The sequence below is a fragment of the Argiope bruennichi genome, chromosome X1, assembly GCF_947563725.1.
Source record: "Argiope bruennichi chromosome X1, qqArgBrue1.1, whole genome shotgun sequence".
Classification (NCBI taxonomy): Eukaryota; Metazoa; Arthropoda; class Arachnida; order Araneae; family Araneidae; genus Argiope; species Argiope bruennichi.
In genome coordinates, this window is record NC_079162.1 from 29,871,267 (window position 1) to 29,885,936 (window position 14,670).

Sequence of the window (14,670 nt, forward strand, 5' to 3'; positions counted from 1 at the left end):
AATTTTGAAATTTCTCATTACATATCGAAATAGAGTATAATAAACATTGAAATTTCATTGCAGATTTCAACATGATGTTTTTTTAAGACATTTTATCGTTCAAAAGCATATTCTGATATAAGGGAAACATAATCTTTCAAGATTTAGGTTTACATTTTTTTTTTCTTTTGGAAAATTCCTTTTATAAAAATAGTGAAGAATATCATTAATTAAATTATGATTTATTAAACAACTCATACATAAATTTTCATATCAAAAAAATTTTGAATAATATGTAAAATAAATAATTGTAATTTAAATGAGATGAATTTTTAATTAATGAAGTAAAAAAATAGAATAATATTCTTCTGAAAAATCTTGCATTTGCTCATTAACGAAAGTAAGTTACGTTTTGATCCCAAAACGTTTTACATATGTTTTTTTACTAGCTTCGATATCCGTTTTTTACATATCGATTTTTTATTCGGTAAAAAAAATTCAACAAATATATTTTATCCATCTTTGTGAGAAAAGAACAATAAAGTAGTTCATTTAATATTAATTAATAATTTAATGAATTATTAAACAAAAAAAGCATTTAGAAACTTGCTAGTTGACAGACTTTTTTAATTTAACGAATTAAAGAAAAAAAATATTTTTTTTTTAAATTCTTAATTATTTTAACATATTCAGATATTAATTTCTAAATCTCTCCTTTTGAAAATAAAATTCTATAATTTAAAACTGAATAGTTTGATTCAAAGTTTTCGTCTTTAATTCAATTTTGAAAAAAAATTACCTCATGAGTATGCAATGAATCTTTTTGATTCATTAATTTTTATTGCTCATAACTTTAACCATTTCTTCCATTTGAGGAAAAAAATTGCGACATATCTTAGTAAAATCATCTTCCCAAATAAGTAACTAGTCTATAATAATCTATCATCTAATTCAAATGCTTTGAATTTGGACATCTCTTCTTCATTTAAACATTTTTAAGCCCTTAATGTTTTAACCGTTTTCTGCACTATATAACAAGTAAACAGCTCCAGTTTGGTAATTTATAGTTATTTTAATTCAACTAAGAATCCATAGAGAATTTGAGACATTTAAGAAATGCGCGTCATTTTTGTATTAATTTAAAATGTCAATGAATAAATTCATTTTAGATTGTAATTATGAACACATATAAATTGAAGCATATACTATACTCGGGTACTGCATTTAGGGATGAAACTCATGTAATTTATACTATGAAAAGAATTACTTTCCGGTTAATTTTGCTGGTTAAACATTTTGCATATAACTACATATACAGACTTAATTATTTTAAATCTGTGTATTATATAATAAATATTATTATGATTATAAATATCATTCAAAGCCGATATTTCCATTTTTCACAAACCCATGTTTACAAACTGATATCTCACTTATTTTCTTTTTATTAAATATAAAATGCGATTTATTATGACACAGTGACTGATAAATGATTCCCAGATTTTCCTCTTAAAAACAACGTACAAATTTTATAGCGATCTTTTTATCTACGAATTGGAGTTTCAGTTCACCAATAAATAAGAAACATTTGTTTTCACTTGAAGAAACGTATCTGAAAAAGAACATTCCTCAGACAAGTACTTTACCTTTTTTTTTTTTTTTTTTTCTTTCGAAGATTTATTTTGATGGGATCTGGGCGGCAATCGGCTCAATGTAGGTCATTTTAAGTGAGTGGGAAATAATGGCACTCGCAGGCCAAGCCAAGTGAGATTTGACCTTAGGAGGAAAACCTGTTTGAGCAACGAAAAAAAAGATCACTTTCGAAGATGTATCTCTTTTCATTGAAGGAAGTTGACGTTGTTTGGAAAGACAGATTTGTATTGTTCTGATTAATTTTTGACACTGGAACGTTCTTTGTCTCAAAAGAACAGGTTTTGTTTTCAAAATATGAGACACTCTAATTTTTTTACGAGTTCCGTGCTACAAAACATTGCATCCGTCTTAGTATTGGTCTAAATCTATTGAAATACCTTGTACATGATATACATAAATGCAATTAATGAATTATTTTTAGGTATTCTCTTTGTTGTCGTGTTAGATAATGTGATTTTATGTTAGATTTTGTGCTAGAAATTCAAAGAAATAAAGGAATATTAAATAATAGATTTCTAAAAAATTCCTCAATTTTCTTATAAATGTTTAATTAAAAATAAATTTTACAAAACCAATTTAAAATGTGTTAGTGTATTAAAAAGTATTTTTTGAGATTTTTATTATTAAATTCTTTTTATTCTTTAATTTAAAATTTTTTTATAAATATTATGGAACATTGAAATCACTTTGTTTCAAATTAAGAAGGTAATACGATGTGCATTTTTTTTCGTAATTTCATTTCATTAATCGATTAATTGATAAATCTGAAAATATTTAATTAGTGAATTATCATCGAAATGTACAAATGTATAAAATTTCAAAACTCCAACACATTGGAATATGAATGGAATATCGCTTTGAAAATTCCCTTTTTACAAACTTCAAATAAGAGAAATTAAATAAAAGTGATTTAAAAATATTCTAACTTAGGTTTGGAAAATTAAATTTATATTTTTAAATAAATTCTGAATGAATTTACTGTTATAATTATTATCACAATAATTTTAAATAACAAGAAATATTGAAAAAGGCAATAAAATACAGTATGTTAAATATTAGATAAATATTCTTCCTAATTATCTCCTAAAAATTGTTTTGCAGTTAAAAAAAATTTATTTGATTATGTTGATTAAATTTTGATTTGATTATATTTTAATATAAGAAGTAAAAATTCCTAAATAAGTCCACCATTTTCTATATTAATATGACTCAACAGACATTTTAAATTATAATAAATAATGAAAAGATGCAGAAAATAAGCAATATGCTGTATACTAAACAAAACATTTTCTTTAAATTATCTCATAAGTGTTTAATAATAAAAATTGTTTGAGTACCGAATTGAAAAATCAAAGAAAAAACTAGTATATCCTGGACATATCCGCCACTCTCCAGATATTTTTTTAACAAAAAATTTAAATAACGATAAATGATGGGTAAAGAGATCGTAGAAAAGTAATATGTTAATTTTTTGACAACCCTTTTTTTAAATTTAAATTTCTCCTAAATGTTAAACTTCAGAAAATAATCAAAATATATTGAAGGCGCAATTTCAATATATCTGTCTGTTTCTAAGCATTTTGATTTCACAATCATACTAAATAACAGCAAATAAAAAACAAGACAATAAAAAATGAATTTTTACAAAAAGAAGAAAAATGTGGTAACACTTACTATGTAAATTATCTACTCTTCATAAATGCTGCTTTTATAATAATCTGTTTTAAGAATGTTATTTCGATGTATTCGAGGCCGCCGTTGAATGGTTTAAAATGGCAACATTCAAAGCTTCATAACTCAACCAGTTGTAGTCACAGAAGTGTGGAACTTTTTTTTTTCTGTTCAAAACGATATTATGGCAAGAATATTTCACTTAATGTCTGATAGGGCCGAAGGATTGTAGAAAAATTTAGACCATTAATTTTTCAGTAGTTTAATTAATGCCTCTAAAATCATAAATTATAGTTCTTTTCGTCATTTAAAACATTTTATCTGATTGGAAGTATATATCTGCCTTTAACAGTTTGGAAATTCACTATTGGATTACAATCAGAATGAAATGAATCTGAAAGGAACATGACATTTGGTATTAACAAAACAAAATTACAACAAATTATTTTAACAAAGCTGTAAAAATTACCAACATTGCTAAGCGTCGAATCTTCGTAGGCGAAATCTTTTTAATACTTTTTATAGTAAGCAAATCACATTTTACAAAGCCACAATTAACAGCTCACGTAAGCAGTATTTCACCACTTTTACAAAACCTCCTTTTTATTCATAATTTTCATAAATTTTATGACATATCAGAATTTAGATTTAGGGGAAGAGAGAATAAGCAAGAAGTTGTGAGAAGGAGATATTTGAGAAATCAAACAAGAATTTATTCATAACTTTCATAAATTTTATGACATATCAGAATTTAGCTTCGGAGGAAGAGAGAATAAGCAAGAAGTTGTGAGAAGAAGATATTTGAGAAATCAAACAAGAATTTTATGAGGAAAAGATGTTTGAGAAATCAGATATTAGTTATGAGAAAATATTTCAAAAATCAAACAAGAGTTTAATGAGAAGAAGAGATATTCCAGAAATCGAGCATGGGTTTGATGAGAAGGCATTTTTTCATATTATTGAAACATTTTTGATTAAAATAAGTCTGTTGTTAATATAATATAGTCGAAACTTGTTACAGTGAGTTCTTGATGAACTATAGTTCTATCTGTAGTGAAATTTTCAAGAGATTCCAATTCTTTTACCATCGTCTTTTTTAATGAATATGTAACACTAGTAAATATTCAAATATAACTTAATTAATTGTAATAGAACTAACTAAAGAATTTGTTATATTACAACAGAATTCTTTTTGGAGGTCGCTTCGGATACAGCTATTCTTAAAAATCAATTCCAATCTAGTCTGATTTTATTTCCGGCGCAAAAAGCCATTCAACTTTCATTTTATGAGCGTACTTCCTTTAAAATAACTATAAAAAATCCAGATGGGATTTTTTTTTTTCGAATCAAAGTTTACTATCTCAAATAAACTCGGATAGTTTAAATGAAATGCTAGAAAAAATATTTTAAAATTATTTCTTTCGATCACGTGCATCCTGCTGCGGTTGGTGACATTTATCTCGCCACTATCTGCACTGAATGCTCTAAATAAAAGTTATAGTTAGACGTAATAGTTATTATAGTTTATTTAAATATTTTAGCAGTTTATTTAAAGCCCAAAAATGTCAGTCTGCCTTTTATTGCTTGTAACTTAATTCTCTACCTCTTACTGTTTATAACTTAATTTTACCTTTCAGTTTTATAATGTCCTGCAAAGGATTTTTACTGAATTCCCACCTCCTTGCAATGAATTTTGAGAATTTAGAATGAAATAATTAATTTAAAATTTCAGCTTTCATTGAGTTGAATTGGACCTTTTGCGCTTGCATTATAATAAAGTATAGACTTTCAATTTCATCTTTCAAGGTTTATGGTAAACTCTGAAATGGCGTAACAACGACAAAGACATAGTTTTGAATCTTATTTCAAAAATGCAATGAACTACTTGCTTTAGCCGTACAATATAATGATATTACATTGCTTTAAACTTATAACTTTTCTTGTTAAACTTATAACTTGGTATAATTTTTTCAATGAGATTTCATAAAATTTTAGTATATTTTTATACTCATAGTTTCAGACATACTATTAGAATTTCGATTATTTTTAAAATTTCAGTTTTTTAAAAAACATTTAATAATGCGAAATGATAATTATATCCTTTTTTAGAAACCTTTCTAAATATTTCTTTTTTCTTGAATTTTTTCATGGAATACATAACAAAAATAATTCTTATTATTAAATACAAATTTTGTTTTAGATCATTTTATAAAAAAGAGATCGAAATTAAGTTGATCCTTTTTTATTGCAATTTTCCTTCTTAGTTTTGATTTCCTTTTAGAGAAATTAAGAAAGGAAGACTAAAATTTTAGTTTTATTTCTGTTTTCGACTGTCGTGACGCATGGTATTGGATTCTATTCTAATGAAACCAAATTATATATATATATATAAATACCATTCGAATATTTGTAACGCTATATGTACGTAAGAGGTGTGCCAAAGAGATTTCGCAATATGTGTTTAAATATTTAAAGCCTCATCTTATATTTGTATATTTTCAAAATGTATCTTTCCTATTTTTTGTTCTCGTATCTTTGTGATTTCTAAGAGGCGTATCTTATAAATTTAAAATCACAGTATAAGTCGAGTTATTGTCTTAAATGTCAAGCATTTCATATAATTAAGAATGTACAACAGCATGATAAGAATTTCTTTTGTATTATATTTTTAGCTAATTTAACTCGAATGAACTTTAGCATAATAATTCCCTCCATGATTCATTATAATGAAATTTCAGATTTTATCTTTAAATGAAATTATTTTTAAAAACACTGAGATTTCTTCCCAGCAAGGCAACTGCGTTCTTTTCTCCATCTTGCATTAAATAAGGTTTTCCAGCATTTTGTCAGAAATCTTTATTTTTAGATAATGCATAGAATATACTTCTAGAAAATATTTTATGCACAACTGCAATGGCCTGAATGCAGAGGAACATTTAGTACTCTCGTTGAAACTAAATGTATCTGTATATCTGTCCGATATCGTATCCTACTATTTTATTCCAGAAATTTCCTCTCCGATATAAATGTTGAAATTTTATTGTCATGGAACCTTATCTTTCGATGCCTCACTATTCCTCCTGTCCTCGGTGTCTTTTCATATAACCGGTTCTGACTGCTTTCCAACTGACTGAGCCTATTGCGAACATTTAAGTCATTTTCATCCCAGTATTCAGAAAAAGGGGACTCGGCGACAGACTCCCACCCCCTTTTGCTTCAAGTAGGGGTTCACCCAGAGTTCGCTTTCCATTTCCTCGACAAACAACACCATCGCTCATCCTAACCCCCTCCCCCCCCCAATTCCTAAAAATCGTCTAGAGGAGCGGTTCCCAACCTCTTTGGTTGGTTGTGGTGTGAACCTAACAAAAAATAATACCCTAATATATATATATATATATATATATATATATATATATATATATATATAATTTCTAAACTACTTAGACATACATATAGTTTCAGTTAGAAAAATTCTTTAAATGACAAGAAGAGTTATATTTTATGTTATTTGTCTCAATAAAATTTCGAATTCTGAAAAAGTTACAAATTCTAACTTGTTATCCGATCCTCTGAACCTATCAGTTATATTTAATAATGAAAAAAAAGTTATGCACTCTTAAACATACGGTAAAAATATTGTTATTTTATGACTAAAATTAATCGAATTACAGCCGTTTAACCTAAATACAAGTGATATGCAAATTTATTTTAAGAATGAAATTTGAATTTTAAGAATTTAATTTGAAAAAGGGATACAACGGTGTGTAATTTCAATTTTCAAATTATCCCCGTAATTTCGAATCTATCTGTAAAATTCATCAAAAATACTTTACTAAATACGAAAGACAGATCAGATCCAGAGAGTTGTACAAAAAGTTAGTTTTTTTGTAGAATTATTTTTATGAGAGCTATTTTTATTGATTGAAACAACACAAAATATAATTCTCCCCGTCATTTAAAGCCTTTTTCCAACAGAAACTATAAGTATATCTCTAACGGTTTAGAAATTAGCAATATGGCCATGATAACATATATATCGACAAAGTTCACTATAAAAATATTATTTTTATTACTTAGCTGTCACAATGTTTAAAAAAACTCAAAATTAAGTGATTAAATGTTTGAATAAAAATAAAAAACTCAATGAGATTTTTGTCATCGTTTATTTTTTACAAGAGTGACAATACCTGGATTACAGTTATACAGTTTCAGCTTCAAGTCACTTTTTACATTTAAATTATTTCTGTATTTACGTTTTTTTTTTTTTTTTTAAGTTGAAAGTACGTTCATAGGGATAAATAAAATTGTGAGAGAACTCCCATCAAACATTTCAGTGTAAATTTGTCAATTTCTGAATAGTGTTATCTGATGTTTATCTAGATGTTCTAAAAACGATTCTAACTATGTTCTAAAAAACGATTTTAGAATCAATTGGAACTAGTCAATAGATATTCTTCAAAAAGATTATGAATCATTGGTTTTCATCTTCAATTTTCGTAAAGTTACAGCTAAATTTCAGAAAGGCGTTCCATGGCCCATAAACCTATTAGTTGAGAACCTGAACCTATTAGTGGCTGAAACCTATTAGTTGAATGTCAATCACTGCAAAAGCATTTAATTGGGGAGGATGATTGTTGAAGTATATTTTTTCATATAGTGAATGTGACTAATGTCTCATTTTTCCTTGTCCTTGGTTATATAAAAATAAATCGCACATCATATTTACATAATCTTTTTAATTGATTAATTATGTTATTTACCAGGGTTTAAAATTTACTTTGAAATGCAATTTTTTTTTTTTTTTTGGGGGGGGGGGGTATATTGGTTACGATTTTGTTCATAGAAACGAATATACACTTTTAAAAACATTTCAGCAACTTGGAATAAACTATAATAAATAATTATACTTTCTTTTAAGTGCTTTACCATTTCTTAGTATTCCTATGTTTTTGAATGAATGGCATAATTTGTTTTAGAGGCTTCAGGTTAGTCGGCCCCTTCGTCGTTATGATCTACAAAATGATTCTTACTGATCTACTGTGTTTCGTCACTATCTACATTGTATTTGTTCTCGGTTTTGCCCAAGGTAAGTACTATTTTACTACTCTGTTTTTCAAAAACCTTCTTTTATATCAGCTCAAAAAGAAAGCTAAACAATTTTTTAGTATACAAAATTATTGACAATAGAACGAAAAAAAAACCCTTCGAAGGAAATTTTCAAAGAAAATTGGTGTATTATACACCGGCATAAGCACAAGATTGTATGTAAAAACTGATATCTATGGACACATCGAAAAATGGAAACCTTTAATCAGCTGTTCAAGGCATTTTTCTAAGTTATCAGTTTCTACAAGGCAAATTATTATTTCCCCCCTATTTTCAGAACTGCTCTGAGTTACATAATAGTTGTTAAAGATGATTGGATGTTATTTCCCTGTAGCTGATCGTCTAAGTTACAAAATTTTGCTAATAAAGATGGTAATTCAAGATTGATTAAATTATCAACAACTCTTCGAATATTATATACATTGATTGACACTTTGATTGAATTAATAATTAGAATTTTAAGTAACTATCGACTTTTATCTGTTTTATTTACTTTTATATTTATTTGGTAGTTTATTTCACAAAGTTCAAAGGTTGTCACGAGTGATCTGAAGAAACAATTCTAAAATTTTTTGAATTATTTCGAACTTTCTAATATTCTGTAAGAAACGTTTTTCTTAGAAACAAAAGAATCAAAGTCCTTACTTTAAATCGCATTATTTTTTGAAGAAGGTTTCATTTTCCGTAGCTTGTTAGGATAATGGTTTAGCTTATTTTTTGGAGAATTTTTATGACTCAACGACGGCTTTTAGCCAGGCTGAGACAAACTTGTTAGGATAAAAAGGATTCTCCATTCTGTAAGAGAGATAATAATTGTTTAGCATTGGAGATAAAGTTGGTCATACTCCTTGAACTTCAGTCCGGAGAGTTGATTTGAAGTTTGCAGGAGAGCGAAAGGAAACCTAAAAAAAATCTGTAAATGAATAAATAAAATAAAAATTATGAAAAAATGAAATAATCAATCATTTGATAAAGTAGAATAAATAAATAAGTATTTTACAATTGCGTTATCCATTTTTTTTATTCAGGTGAATATTCCATATAGGTCATATTAGAATGGTCCTATCCTTTATACAGTAAAATTAGGAAAGAAGAGTTTTTAAGAAGTTAAATTTTTTAAGAATAAAATTTTTTTTTAAATCTTTTTTTTAAATGCTAGTTGTTATACCTGGTGTTGGTCTGCATAAAAATCATTTGTATATCTAATATTTTCAACGTAAATTAGTTTTGTATAAAATATTATATTAAATATACAACATCATTTTATCGTCTGAAACGTTTTTTGATGAAAATTAGAGCATCAATTGATTCAGGGAATTTTTTTAAACCGTCAATAACCAACTTTCTCCATAAGTTATTTACTATTTTTTATGGAAATTTTGTTCACAAATGCTGAAATAGAAGAAGGGTTTAAAAGAAAATTGTGATCCAATTAATTAGACATATAAGTTTTTATTGATAAAAAGCACGAAAAATAAATCCAATCAATAATTGTTTTTCGAAAAAAATACTAATCGTTTGCTTTTAAAATTTTATTTAGAATCTTGCTAATAGCTATTCATAAGTATTCTTGTCCTTCAACAATAAAAAAATACCTCATTTCCTCGTGAAAGCTTTACTTTCTTTGACTTCATTTGAATGTGAGCGATTGACTTAATTTCACTTGCAAACATCGCTTAAACATTACTTTAAAGCAAGTTTTTTTAAAAAAAACTAATATTAAAATAAACGATTATTTTTTTAAATGTAAAATAGAAAAAAGATAAATTTTGAGTTAATTTCTAATTAATTGAAAATGTGATTGCTTTTCCAGCTTTGAAAATGTTACAGTGTTCTTTCTCTTGATGAAAATGCACAAAATTTGGCTGAATTTAGCCTGTTGTTCAAGAAGAGTTGTGGACATACATACATATATGACACAATGACTTATTTTTATTAAGATGAGTTAATCTTCTTTTTAATATGATTTATTATTTATTCATTTTAGACAATACGGATAATTAAATATAAATTCAGGACAGTTCCAAGACACTTTTTTTTTCATCCGAAACAAACGGTAAAAATTTGGGACTGTCCCGCCTGATTTTAAAAGATCTTGTCACTAAAGCAAAAATTGAATCTGATATTTCAAACGTTCAAAAATTAACATTTAAACTCAGGTGGAGGTGCTTTATTTATTTTATATATTATTATTTCTGTTATCAAATAATATGAAAAATACGCGCATTTGATTCCCTCCCTCTTAAATAACCCAAACACTCAAGTAATTAAACTATAGCTTCACAAAAGAAATGAAACAAATCTACGTGTTCTTTTGAAGAAAATCTTACATTTTAATTGAAATATTTCCGTGAGTGCTTATTCTCTTCTTTTGCGTCATTGCGTGTGAATCATCACATAACCACATTATTCTCTCCGCTTTAACTCACGAAACAATCCAAGCTGTTAAACAATAGTTAACGCAAAAAATAATAATAATAATAAAATAAACTTCATGGCTATGAAGGATTTGCGAATTGTCGGATGAATACGTGCGTTGTCTCACATGATGTTCTGTCCTATTTCTTCATCCCTCCATTTCTATCTTCTGATAAATGTTAAGCCTGAATGAAAACATTCTCTCGACCTCTTTACCTTTTTTAGAAATACGATTTGCGCTGCGTTACGAGACAGTAGTGTTATAATGATAGAATTCTCAATGTGTTTCTTCTTATTCTTCACGCATGTATTTGTAAGCTGTAACGGAACTAAATAAAGCAACTATAAATCAATAATTACAGGTTTATAAATATAATTCGATAAAATATCGAAGTGCTCTGAAAATGTTACAATTACGGGATGACAACGATTAAATATAAAATTATAATAATATTGAAAGGATAATAATAATTAAGGAAAAGAGCAAAATATATGTGAAAATTCCAGTTATTTTAAATCCATAAACGATTTCAAAGAAGAAAAAGTAAGCAAAGTGCAACGCGTATTGCACTAAAAAATGACTTTATAAGCATTAAAATATTATACATATAATACATTCAAATTTTATAAAATAAAACATTGGTCCATATATAAAGCTGCATTGCCCTGTTTCTGTAAATAAATCTTGCATTAATATATACATTGCTATTATTTATTAATTGATATCTCTGTTTCGTCTTATTTCTCTGTCCAGATACAATTCTAGGAAGATGTCAAACACAAATGAAAATTATTTTCACATTTTCGGCCTATATTACTTCAAAATATAGCATTACATGATATACTTACATTTTAACTTTTTATTTAATATTACAAAGATTATTGCGAGCCTATTTCGAAACTTCGAAAAACTACTAAATATACTACTTTGTTTTGAAATTATATTTGTATTATCATACTATTATCAGGAATGAATATGATTATATTTGAAAAATTCCAAAAAACTACCTTGGAGTAAAAATTTCATAAAATTTCAAATAATTCAAAATAAAAATGTGATAACTTACATACATCTATGCTCATATATTTTCAAACAGTTTCATAAATGCAATAAAAATATAAATTTTTCATTTTATTAAAAATTCGCACAGTCTAACATGTTTTTGAAATTCATGTTATTTTGAAATGTATGTAATAGGAATATGAAAATCAGGATAGATATAATATTGTTTGTTACCATATTTCGTGCCTATGTGTGGTATCCGAGAAACTGGGTTTTTTATGAAGTCCAACAATTTTATCACTCCTCCAGCTGCTGTTAAAGCTTCTAGAATGAAGCGTACCTGAGATAAAAGAAATAAAATATAATTAGTAAGCATTTGAGAAATATGATTGTAAATTTCAAAATTAAGAAATATTCTAAAAAGCATAATGCAAATAATTTTAGAAAATTAATATATACTTGTTTCACGACCCAGTTGCTAACTTCTAAACTGTTAAGAAAGGCACATTCTTCAGGTTAAAAAAATACTCTAACTGATGTAAGAAAAACTCTAATTGAATCTGAGTATCGTCTTGAAGAAGACCCATTATTCAACACGCGTACGTCCACGTGGTAGCCGTTGATAAGTCCAAATAATGCAGTTCGAAGCCTCATAACTTGGTTTGCTTTGGTCATAAATGAATTAAATTTAAAAAAAATTTCTATCGTATCAAGAATATTGCATTAAGCATTAATCATATAATCGTGGGCGTGTACACAAATATATTTATTGACTTTACGTTTTCAGAAAATGTATTTATTAATTAAAACAGCATAAAATATAATTCTTTGTATCATTTCAAAACATTTTTCTAGCTAAAAGCATAAGCGCATAAGCCTATCTCTAAAGGTTTGGTTATATATATATATATTTGCAACAAAATCTGGAAAAGTGAATTTGGTAATGGATATGAAAATTTCGGATTTGAGAAAAACGTTTGGTATTCTCTATATATTCGAGCATAAATAAACTACATTATATTTAGGATACGTTCCATATTATTACGAATATTTGCGAAAGAACTCTATATTCTGACGATTTATAGAAAAATATTAAGTTCTCTAAATATCCGCGAGTTCTCTCCTCGTACGATATTGCTATAATAATAATAGAAAACCATAAGAAATTCTGAGGTAATGCTTCTTTATCGAGAAATCATTCTTAAGTGTCTCCAGCTTTGTAATTAAAAGAGTTGCTATAATGAAATTCCAGGTAAAAGTCATTTTCATACAAATTCGAGCATAAATAGTTATATATAACAATAAAAAGGATGAACTGACACAGTAAGAGTATTAGGCAATGCCTTCACTTTCAATAAAATTGCACATTTAACATTTTGAGGCACTCTCTGTAATAGAGCAAACCGGCAGCAAAACAGCTCTGTAGTGATGATAGTACTTGTGCACGAAGAAGATTAAAATTAGAATTAACGGTTCATTTCCTCTGTTGACAAAGCATTACTGTCAGAAAGATTATCGACAAAGGAGCAATATTTATGAATACCCTACGCAAACATTTTCACAAGTTAATGAAACCTATAACCGTAGCACTACAAGAAGCGCTCTACAGGGGTCTCCTTAATAACCTCTGAACTTCCTCGTATTAGGGAAATAAAGAACTATAATGGCTTCTGTCATTTATTTCCTATCCACCCCTCCATTTATTTCTGCCATTTTCCCTATCACGAGAAAAAAAATGCTGACATTAAGGTATCCATAGAAATTAAGAAAAATCACAATGAAAACATCATATTACTCGTTGTTTATCACAAATTAGAGCTTTCTGAATTAATTCCTTAAATTTAATTTAGTTTAATTTTTATTTAACTATACACTAGTGGACAGTTACTAAGGACGGATCATAAACGGCTAACCTTACCTCCCTAGACGTCTGCCTATTTGAAAATCCGCCCTTGACACTAAGGCATTTATAGGGATGATCCCCCTAATTTTGAACTATGGTTAGATGACTTCCCCAAGTATAAAAATAGTCGTAAGAAATTTTAGATATTAGCAGCAAAACGTTTGGTGCTTATTCACTATATAGATGTTTTGATTTGGTAAAATTATCTTTATATCTAAAGTATGTAAATTTTAATGGCGTAAACACTTAAATTCAGAGACTCAGTTTTTGACAATAAGTTTAATGCTTAAATCAACTCATACAGGCACAATTATGGTCTTGTTATGACTGAACGGTTTTAATGAAAAGGTGCAAGAATAATCCAATATATCAATTAATTAATTTAAAAATATGCATTTGCATTGAGTTTTGAAATATAACAATAAATGAAAGAGTAAAATGTACAGACTATTTTCCACCTTTCCCAATGAAATTCCCGTTACAAGAGATATATTAACAGTTTTTTCCGACTGAAATGTAAAAGGTAATTTAGTTAGTTTAGTTTAAACCGATTAGTTTAGTTAGTAAAACCCATTACCGATCAGATTAGCTTAGTTATATTAAAATCTCATTAATTACTGTCCCTTCCTCTACACGAAGGCTGATTTGGAATGAACTTAGTAATTTTGAACTCTGGTTATACGATGAGAATGAGATATTTGAACTGGCAGCCAAATCTAGAAACATCCATTCCACTAATGGAAGGACGTTTGACCCTCGAGACTTTTAACATACAACAAACCTCCCAGTATTATATTTGGCAGATTTCTCGTAGATTCGGGTCTCGAATTCATGAACCAATTTATTAAGGATTTTCAGGATTGGCTTTTAAGAGAAACATAACGGAAATTTAAATTTTCATCCTTTACTTCAGAAAAATTAAGTCAAGAGTTTTCCA

At 27.3% G+C, this 14,670-nt stretch overlaps 1 protein-coding gene across 1 annotated transcript in view; it reads left to right on the top strand.

Moving 5' to 3' along the window:
- Positions 1 to 14,670, top strand: part of LOC129958545 (transient receptor potential cation channel subfamily V member 5-like) — a 147,735-nt gene that overhangs the window by 52,187 nt on the left and 80,878 nt on the right. Inside the window, exon 14 of the mRNA XM_056071086.1 lies at positions 8,280 to 8,389. Within this exon, the coding sequence (XP_055927061.1) occupies positions 8,280 to 8,389 (110 nt within the window). The remainder of the gene's footprint in view (positions 1 to 8,279; positions 8,390 to 14,670) is intronic.